This window comes from Carassius carassius, chromosome 10 (assembly GCF_963082965.1).
Source record: "Carassius carassius chromosome 10, fCarCar2.1, whole genome shotgun sequence".
Classification (NCBI taxonomy): Eukaryota; Metazoa; Chordata; class Actinopteri; order Cypriniformes; family Cyprinidae; genus Carassius; species Carassius carassius.
Window position 1 is genome coordinate 7,633,775 of NC_081764.1, and position 10,582 is coordinate 7,644,356.

The 10,582-nt window shown below is 37.6% G+C and overlaps 2 protein-coding genes across 2 annotated transcripts; one reads left to right on the top strand and one right to left on the bottom strand.

Annotated features, from left to right (window-relative positions):
* Nucleotides 1-1,489: 1,489 nt before the first annotated feature.
* LOC132151248 (toxin MIT1-like) lies at nucleotides 1,490-4,526 on the top strand. Its single transcript, XM_059559359.1, has 3 exons — nucleotides 1,490-1,859; nucleotides 3,181-3,306; nucleotides 3,377-4,526. Exons 1-3 carry the CDS (start codon nucleotides 1,788-1,790, stop codon nucleotides 3,500-3,502), a joined length of 324 nt encoding a protein of 107 aa, XP_059415342.1. The 5' UTR covers nucleotides 1,490-1,787; the 3' UTR covers nucleotides 3,503-4,526.
* Nucleotides 4,527-7,072: 2,546 nt separating this feature from the next.
* LOC132151653 (probable G-protein coupled receptor 173) lies at nucleotides 7,073-9,241 on the bottom strand. Its single transcript, XM_059559921.1, has one exon. It carries the CDS (start codon nucleotides 8,956-8,958, stop codon nucleotides 7,843-7,845), a length of 1,116 nt encoding a protein of 371 aa, XP_059415904.1. The 5' UTR covers nucleotides 8,959-9,241; the 3' UTR covers nucleotides 7,073-7,842.
* Nucleotides 9,242-10,582: the final 1,341 nt, after the last annotated feature.

A 10,582-nucleotide genomic window follows, 5' to 3' on the forward strand; every position in this document is an offset into this window, starting at 1 on the left:
ACACCGACTTTAAGGGGGGGGGGGGGGGGGGGGTTAAGGTCAGGCATGGTTAGGTCTTTAACTGTGTGGTGTTGGGCGGTTTACAGTCTCCTTTTGTCCTTGAAGGTATCAGTGCCCGTAATCCAGATTGGCAGCACCTGCGCTAGAGCCAGATTGGGAACACCTGCGATAGACTCTGTGGGAAGGATAAATACTCCGGCTCTTTGGATTTCGTGCTGGCTCTGATTCGGTTCCACTCCTGATAGCAGCACCACCACACCTTTGTTTTGTTATATTTTGTTTTGTTACCGCTTCTCAACACCAAAACGTTACTCTAGCCACTCATCCACATTTACACCACTGATGCTACTGACTAACACACTCTATATTGTTAATTGTTAGTTTATTGTTTAAGTTGGTATAATAAATATGTTTATTTTTGGCAATTCTTCGTGTCCTCTTCGCATTTGTCATGGCCTTTGAGTCGGGTTATGACACCATCATAAAAAATATGAATTATTACAATTAAAACTGTGATATTCTAGAGAGAGTGAAATAAATAAACCATATTAATTGTGAGACAATAATTTGTTTTATTTATATATTTATTTATTTACTAGTTTACCAAGGAGAAAGCTTGAGATGAAGTTTGAAGCATGTGATGTGTGAAGAAAACTACAAAATAAGGTAAATATCACTTATGAACAAACTATTATGGTGAATAAAATTCTAATCAAGCAGCAATTTTGTCAAAATATGCAAAAAGTGTAGAAAATATTATTTAATTGTGTATATTTAACACATAAAATATCTACTGTACCATAAGCCTTGACAAAAGGCTAATTTAACCACCACTGTCATTTCCAATACATCGTTCTTTTAAACACAGTACTTAATTTGAGAAGTGGTGTAAAGGACACCATGGTGAGAATTTTCATGGTTTTCAGAAAATGCTGTTTTGTGTTTTTATTTGTCTATACCCAAATAGAAAGTTTATCTTAGTGCAGCTGTTTCACATTACTCACTGTGCGTAAAGGATCTTTTCAACTTCTTCTCAACCTTGAACCACCATTGTTAATGCTCAAGGACATTTGCATCTGACGTTGCCATCCCTGGCCTGGTGAACCAACACCATTCATAGCTTCCCTTCATAATTTTTTCCCTCACAATTTTTCATTGCCATTTCAGCCATTCACTAGAGCAAGTATTGAATAAAAATAACTGAAAAAAGACCCCAGGAGTGGGGTTTTAAAAATATATATATTTTGTGTGGCACACATAATTTTTGACTGATTCATGAAATGAAATTTAGGTCCAAACAGGTTTGCAAGCATTGGGAAATATTGTTGCTTTTACAGGTCAACTTATTATATTTTAATGTAACAGTAATTCATTAAAATGCACAATAATTGGGATGCGAGGGGAGTAATGTGTGTCAGGCAGATGGGAGTTCAACTGTATTACCTTGGATTTCTTTGTTCCTCTCTTTCGTACTCCATCTCTTTCACGTATGAAGACTTGACTCACTGATAACTCGGAATGAAGGACAGTGCTTATAAACCATCTGTCCCTCATCAGAACAACTGAGAAGCTGCCTGTCTTCCCATTTTGGAGTATACAGTCCATACCTACATATACTCACATATTTCGTGACAACCATTTGTACCTGTGGGACATTGCCACTTGAAGAAAACCTATACCTTAATTTTATAGTATTTTATTGGTGTGTCTGAGAAGAAGGCAGTTTGTAGTGCTTGGACCCCCCCACTTCAGGGGAGAGAAACCTCTGACACAAGCATTTGAAGACCATGACATCCAACATTTCGATCTTTCTCTGCCTGTTGCTGGTGTCTTGTGGTTCGACTGCAGTCATCACCGGGGTGAGTGACCCTTACTAGAACTTGAAGAGCCAGTCTGGTTAAGTGGATTGAAAACTATAGAACTATTACTCTAAATGACTGCTTTTATCTATTTTTTCCTAGTAGTAATGTATTTTGGAAGTCACTGATATATATTTGATTCATATTTGATTGAATGATTGAATTTTACATTTAATTTTAAGGCATTTAATAATTTACTGCATCTATAATTTATTTATAACTCTATAAAGGCCGTGCCATTTATGTGTATTTGCTGTAGATCTTTTTTTTCACCATAGCATTATGTTGAACAAATTATAACATTTTTTTTTGTCTGCAATGTGGCACTATCATTGCCGTTAAACTGAGGGGAGAGTTGTTTATTATTTATGTATGTGTGTATATTTAGATTGTAGTTTTATATTTGATAATATATATTTTAGTATATTTTAGATAAGTTTTTAACATCCCTTGCAGAATCTATGTTAATTAAATGTTAGTTTAACAAAATAAGAGGCTATATATATATATATATATATATATATATATATTATGCCTGTTATTTTGTTATACATACATATGTGATGCCTCTTAATTTTTTTATTTTTTTATTATTTATTTATTTATACATTTTAATTTGGGGGGTGGGGCTTGGTGGTCTTTAACTCATGCACTGCCATTAAGGGTGAAGCCCATATATTAGAATATGCTAAATCTGAATTATTCAACAGAACAAATCAAAGTCCTGCATTATTCTTTTTAACATTACATTTCCAGATTTTAGTGCAATCACACAATTAAATAAAGGGATGTAAAAATAAAACAATAAATGTAATATTCCAGTTCACATACATGTATGCACAGATTCTTACATGCATAAAACGGTTTTTCAATAAACTTTGAAACTCTCTGAGCATTTCTTATGGTCAGTAGAGATGCTGTGCTGTTTGACATGAATGTGTTGGGATGCTGAAATGCATTTCCTCCACACCTGTCAGTACAGTAAAGCCTACAGCACTCCCAAAATATTTGAGAGTGCTGTCAGAACACCCCAGGTCTAATGGAGATGGAGGCATGGCATTTTCAAACACACTGAGACACTCATCCTACACGTTCTGTCAGGGCAAATCAGTTGCCTGGATCCACAAGAGAAAATCCCATGCCACTTTTGGGCTCCTACTCACTACATTGCTTTAAAAATATTTCAGATCGGTCATATGGTGCTATTTTACGGCATGAGGTGGACACACTGAACATTTCAACACTGATATGTTTTCTAACTAAAGTCGAAAGTAGACATGTTGTTGTATTTATAATGAGTAAGGGCCCTGTGTGTGTGCAGGCATGTGAGAAGGACTCTCAGTGTGGAGGTGGCATGTGTTGTGCAGTCAGCCTGTGGATCCGGAGTCTACGAATGTGCTTCCCAATGGGTCAGGAGGGAGAAGACTGTCATCCAATGAGCCACAAGGTTCATTTCCTCAGTTTCATTATGATTTTTTTCTTGTCTTCCTGTTTTTTAATCTTTAATTTCTGTTTAGGTGCCCTTCTTTGGCAGGAGACTCCATCATACATGCCCTTGTCTGCCCAACTTAGCCTGCATCACCATAGCTGATGGCAAGTCCAAATGTCTCTCGCCATTTCCATTCCAGGATCAGTACCTGTGATGAAGATGTTTACCTGTATACCATGCAGATGTTTGTACAAAGTGTATAGTTGCAAAAGTGTTTATTTGATTGATTTTAGATTCATTTAATTGAATTTATTTAATCTTTATGGAAAATGGAAAATAAATTGTAAGTATAGGTAATAAGTAAATTATAGCAATGAGGTCATAAAATGCAAGCGCTATTGCCAAAATGTCAGAATATGACCAAATAAATAAATATTACAATTATTCTTTTGGTTGTTTAAAATATTATACACTAGGGTAGTATAATGTAAGTATATAAGCCATTAACTGTGTTTTTTAACAGAAAGATGTGGGCCACTGAAACTTTGGTTACAGGTTGTAATAGCTATTTGAACCTGGCACTAAATGCTACATCAAGTATAGCATACAGGTATGGTCAACGTGTGGTGGTTGTTATCAGAGCGGTGTGCAATAGCTCTTTGACAGTTCATTAGTCAAGGACTAAAACACAATCATTTTGTTTCTTACTGAACCCATTTCATATTTTTGATAATGTTTTAGCAACACTTAAAGGTTACATAAATATAAATATAAATCAGTTCTATTATTATCAGGTGATGTACACTGTAATTTCATTTCATTTAGTATGCCATTCATGCCATTTAATTTCACTAAATCGTATGCTTTCAAGAGCTTTGGTACCTTTGTAGAGGAACATTTCACACTTGCAATTTAGAAGCAGGTTTTTGAAAGCCTTCTTTGGGGCAAGGTTAGCAGCGTTTTGGGAAAAAAGTGGCAAATGGTGATGGAAAACGCGTGAGTTGGACTAAAAAAAAGAGACTTATTCCATCCTTGTAATGTTCTATTCTTATCCTTACCTTTATAGTGTGAAAAGTCCATTCAGGAAAAACTAGAGCTCTCATGTAAACAATGATGCTGACAATGCAAATATTCAAAAAAGAACAGGGTTTAAGAATGTGAATTGTCATCTTATGAATAACCAGGAATCATTTTTAACCCTGGGTAAATTATGAGCATGGTGAAACAAGGTAATGTTGGAATCGATTTACTTGGAGTTTAGAATGGCCCACTATTTCAAGTGTGGAAAAAAAGGTGTAATGATTACCATATGTATATATCATATTCTTTACATGGCATTTTAAGGTACTTTAAAATAATAGCATGGTATTAATGTGGAGCATATACAAAAATTGGCATGTTCAAAATCATTTGTGGTACTACCAAGGTACTTTATTTTGTTGGTGCACTCAAATGTATTGAATACAATTAATACCTATGAATTAACTACTGCAAATAACAATATATAAAATGCTCTGTTTTATATAATTGTGTATTCAACTGGTCCAATATCCAAATAGTCTCTTGCATATTTTGTAGATTACTGTGTGGGCCTAATAGAGGACATGTCAAACTACTCTACAGAACTATTCTTAAAAATGCTTATTATAGTATTCTTTTCTCACTTAAGTGTGTCACAGTGAAGAAACTGACCTGGGAAAAGGACCACCATCACTTTATTTACCCTCTGTTGCTGCACTGAAGAACATTGAAAGTGCTGGAGCTGGAACACTGTGTAGATCTATTGTGTCATTGTTAAATAACAGGCATGCTTCTAGAGCAATTATACAAACTTTTCTCAAAGGTTTAAACAGGCTTTTTCTTTTGAAAAACCATTTGAGTCTTTGAAAGCCCAATTGCTTGAACAAAGCAAACTGCATATTGCATCCATAAGTCTGAGATAAGTTTACACTGCGCTGCATGATAAAATATTCATGGCCTGCTTTTCAAATAAGTATGTCTTTCCACCAGACTATAACTGCTGTTTTAATACACTAACTGGAAGGAGGCCAGAAAGAAGGCAGTATGTGTGGTGCATCTTTACACAAGGCAGGAATACAGGGTGAATAGAAATGTTTTTTCTTTTTTTAATAAAGCAAGTGCTTTAGTCTATATGTTTTCCCTTGGGCACTGCAGCTACCATTCTGATTAGTATGGCAGCAAATAAAGCAAGACTGAAACTGTTCTAAAACAGTTTGTTCATATATAATAAGGTAGTGTTAACAGCTCAGCAGATTGTGGCCTATTTCTGTCTCTCTTATGGGTCTCACATGGATGACAAAGTCCGTTCAAATAAAACACTACAATTAGCTGATGGAGGTTTTCATTATATTGCTAGATGCAGAATGATCACAACAGGGGTCAATAATGCAGTTTCTTTCTGTGAAATGATTTTACCATTTGACTTTCTCATGTCATTCCAATCCTGTATGATTTTTAAATGATGAAAGATTTAATTATTTGGTGACAACGTTCTCCTGTTAAAGGAATAGTTAACCCAAAAATGAATATTTGCTGAAAATTTACTTTGCCTCAGGCCATCCAAGATGTTTGTTTCTTCATCAAAAAAGATTTTGAGAAATTAAGCATTACATCACAGTGAATGGGTGCCATCAGAATGACAAGCCCAAACAGCTGATAAAAACATCACAATAATCCACGACTCCAATCCATCAATTAACATCTTGTGAAGTGAAAACCTACATGTTTGTAAAAAAGAAATTCATCAAAACATTTTTAACCTCCAACCGCTGTTTCCGGCTAAAATACAAGTCATCTATCCATAATATTTCTTTGTTGAGTGAAAAAGTCAACTCTGAATTAGGAGAAAAATATGCACAGGTCACTGTTAGCAAGCGAAAACTGTCCAAAACAGTTCTAAATGGATTTTGATGTGAGAAGACAATAGGGGATGGACATTTTCATTGGAGAAAGTTTGAATATGGATTATGGACTATGTTGTCTGAAAGCAATAGTTTAAAGTTAAAACAATTATGATAGATTTGTTTATTACAAACATGCAGCTTTTCACTTCACAAGATGTCCAATTTATAAGCATTTTATTTTATTGTTTTGGGTGAACACTTCCTTATATATATATATATATATATATATTTATAATTTCTTAAAATTCCACATGACCAGGATTGGGGGATCTAGTGTAAAAAATTCAGAATAAAAAATTCTGTAGAAAGAAAAGTTTTGGTTGACTGCTAGCCTAAATATTATGGACACCTTGTCACCTTCAATATCTATGGTGGCTAGCTATGGTCTTGTTTCTTGTATGTTTTAACCAGAAATATTTCCCTCTTCAGGTTTTCCCCACTTTTACAGAGAAAACAGCTAACCAGCATGCCCTGTTTACATTTACTGAAGATAAATAATCTTATTTCACATCTCTAGTGGCCTGCAATGCACCAGATCACATTAATGTAGAGCTGGAGTTTTGCTGAGGTTAGGTTCAGGAAAAAAGGGCTCTGTATTATATAACTGCCTGTTCGAAGGGTGGGGGGATGGAAACATAGCCAAAATTTTCTCATTGAATGAGTGAGTCTGAAACATCACATAATGTCTCATGCCCCCCCCCCCCCACCACACACACAACATCTAAGAGCAAGTAATGAGATGGAGGCTTAGCGAAATATATACAAAAGCCAGATGTTTAACATCATTAATGCCTCATTGGCCTTTTGCTTGCATTTGTTTTTGCATTTGATTCTTGTACTGCTTTAGCACACCAACACAGTGCATTTATAATCATTTATTTTAATTAAAATATAAATCAGTCTCCTCAACACTGACCCATTAAATCTGCTTGTGTCCACTGAAAACCAATTTCCAATAGCAATTTAAAGGGACTGTGAGAGGGACTTGGTTTATTCACATTTAGTCCATGTGATAGTAAAAAGCCACTGGCCATTTTGTTCACACAAAAAGTCATAGCAAATATATTACATATCAGTTATAAAGAGCTCCAGAATAGAAATAAATCATATTTTTACATTATTTACATCGATATGTGGATTGCATAAATATGGATGTGGATCTTCTGATATGCAACACTGGAACAGGTCTGAGATTTCACCTGTCACATGCTATAGTGGCTCCAAAAAGTATCAGGACACTTTATATGAATGAATACCACTCCATTACATAGCAAAATATCAAGTGGCATTAATCAAAAAATGTATTTGCCTTATAAACCTTTTAAAATATAAAAGATTTATAAGGCAAAAGAATTTTGACGGAACAGTTGTCTATGTTTTATGTATGTGTGTGCGTGTAAGTGAGTGAGTTATTGTTTTCAATTAATGTTATAGGGTGGCTTGTTAAAGCAGCACTTTTTGTGAAGAAGTAGCCTATTAGAATCATAAACAGCTTTAATTTGAAGCAGACAAATATGGGAATGTAAAAAAAAGACAGGTTTGAACACTCATAGGTCTCTTCTGTACATTTTGGGGCCACTGTATGTTTGACAAGCAGGCAGAGCCAATGAAAATAAGTGAGAAAAACACTTCAAATCACGCAGTATGGCTCCATGGATGTTTGAGTAGTCAGACAACACGGTAAACATGCTCTGAACCTCATTCTCAGCTCCTTATTGAATATGAAACATATGATGGGATTCGCCCCCGCCTGGGCGAACGTCAACCACACGGCCGCGGTCTGGTACACCTGAGGAAGCGCGTTTCCCTTCACAAACACCCGGATGTAGCACGAGACAATGTAGGGCGTCCAGAGCAGCAAAAACGCCAGCGTGATCATGTAGTACATCTTTCCTATCCGTTTCTCCATCTTGAACTCGTCCAGCACGAGCAGCCTCCGGTTGGCGTTGTGTGACGCCTGCCTGATGCCCACTAACGTCGGCGGCGTCGGACCGCGTCCAAACCCCGCGATCCAGTTAGCAGCGGCCTGGCCCGTCGCGCCCGGTCCGTGGAAGGTCCAGTTCTGGCTGATAGCCGGAACCAGTTGCGCGGGCTTCATTTTACGGTGGTCGTAAACAAAACACAGCATTTTGACATACACGACGTGCGTCGTGGCCACAATCACGGCCAGCATGAGCATGAAGCCCAGCGTGTCGTTAGCTTTCACGTATCTGTGCTCGAATATGCACTGCTCTTCATCGCGGATAAATTTGTAGGTCCCGACATCGAAGACTGGGGGAAATGCCATGGCGACCGACAGCGTCCACACCATACATATCACCGCGACGCATGTCCATAGCGTCATGCGTTTGGAGTAGAACCGGTGGTGCGCGATGGCCATGTATCGCGTTACGCTGACGCAGAAAAGGAGAAACGCGATGTGGAAGCAGAACAAGACGGCCACGAACGCGATGATCTTGCAGCTGATGATGCTGTAGCTCCATACGGAGCCGCTGTTGATGGAGATCATCACGAACGGGAAGCACACAGCCGAGCGGATGATGTCTGCCACGCACAGGTCGAGGAGGAAGTAATATGGAGCCTTGTGGAGAGAGCTGTCTTTCAGCACCAACACGGAGAGCACTGTATTCCCGAGCAGGCTGATGCAGGTGATGAGACCCAAAGACGCCAGTTTGACCGCGAACGCAGTGATGGCAAAATTCTGGAGCGAGGGGATGCTTCCCCCTGGATCACTTGTGTTCGCCATCTGTGCAAGCACAACCCAGGCTGGGCTTTGTAATCCGACATTAAGCAGTCCTGGTCCCCCAGTTTGATTCACAAAATCAGCCGTTAACAATCAGTCGACTCTTTTATATGACCATACCTCGAGCCTTTTGGAGATCCAAGACATCACGTTCATCGTTTTGATTATAACAGCGTCGTACGGTTCTTCATTCTTCAAACCAGATGCTGGGTAATCCATTATTTGTCGAAGAAAAACGACGTGTATTACACAATAATAAACACGCATCCGTCTCTATTAATCCGATCGCTGTGGACGTCGCGGCGGAGCACGTAGCCGTCTTGTCTAGTGCGTTCTTGTTTTGGGGGGAGGGGTGAAGGGGGGTATAATGGGAACCTCCGGTGACAGCAAGGGTGGGTCCGTCTTAAGGGAGAGCGGCGCGATTCTGACACCGCGTCTACACTAGAAGCGGCCGATGGCTCGCGACGCGCCGCGCCGCAACGCAACGGCTTGAGGCTGTCTACGCCGAAGCTACACGTCATCTCAAATCGTTCGCTATCGCGGTCCAATCAGCTGTAAACTCGATTACTTCAGTAATGCTTAATAAGTGGATATCTGTATAAACAACTTTATATACATATCATGTACAACATAATAAAATTGTTTGTTTGTGTGTGTGTGTGTGTTTATATATATATAACACTTCTAAAAATAAAAATATTTTAGCAGTAGGCTTACTAAGAATCACAACAATTATATATATATATATATATATATATATATACAGGACAGACCAAAAGTTTGGACACACCTTATCATTCAAAGAGTTTTCTTTATTTTCATGAATATGAAAATTGTAGATTACTGCTTTGCACACTCTTGGCATGCTCTTGATGAGCTTCAAGAGGTAGTCACCTAAAATGGTCTTCCAACAGTCTTGAAGGAGTTCCCCAGGAGATGCTTAGCACTTGTTGGCCCTTTTGCCTTCTGTCTGCGGTCCAGCTCACCCCTAAACCATCTCGATTGGGTTCAGGTCCGGTGACTGTGGAGGCCAGGTCATCTGGCGCAGCACCCCATCACTCTCCTTCTTGGTCAAATAGCCCTTGATGCCTTCAGTGTGACTCTACAATTTTCATAGTCATGAAAATAAAGAAAACTCTTTGAATGAGAAGGTGTGTCCAAACTTTTGGTCTGTACTGTATATATATATATATATATATATATATATATATATATATATATATATATATATATATATATATATATATATATATATATATATATATATATATATTAAATGTGATAGTCTCCGCATGTTATTTCACTCTCTATTAGTTACTTATATTTTATTAGATTTTTAAAAGGTGTTAAAGAACCAAATGGAGGCACACATTTCCTTTAGACATACAATAAAATTGTATTGCAACACTGAATGAAATAATTGCAACACTGAATGAAATGAAATAAAATATTTGGAGACTTAAATGACGCTTTAAATGTCTAAATGTCATTGATTTAGATACAAAATGTCAAACCAAGCGACAGTTTAGGGCTTTTCTCAGAGCTAACTTCAATTTTGTAACCTTTAACAAACCAGTCCCAAGGTGATTTTTAGTAGATGTACACCTAGGAGTATTTGCATCTACAT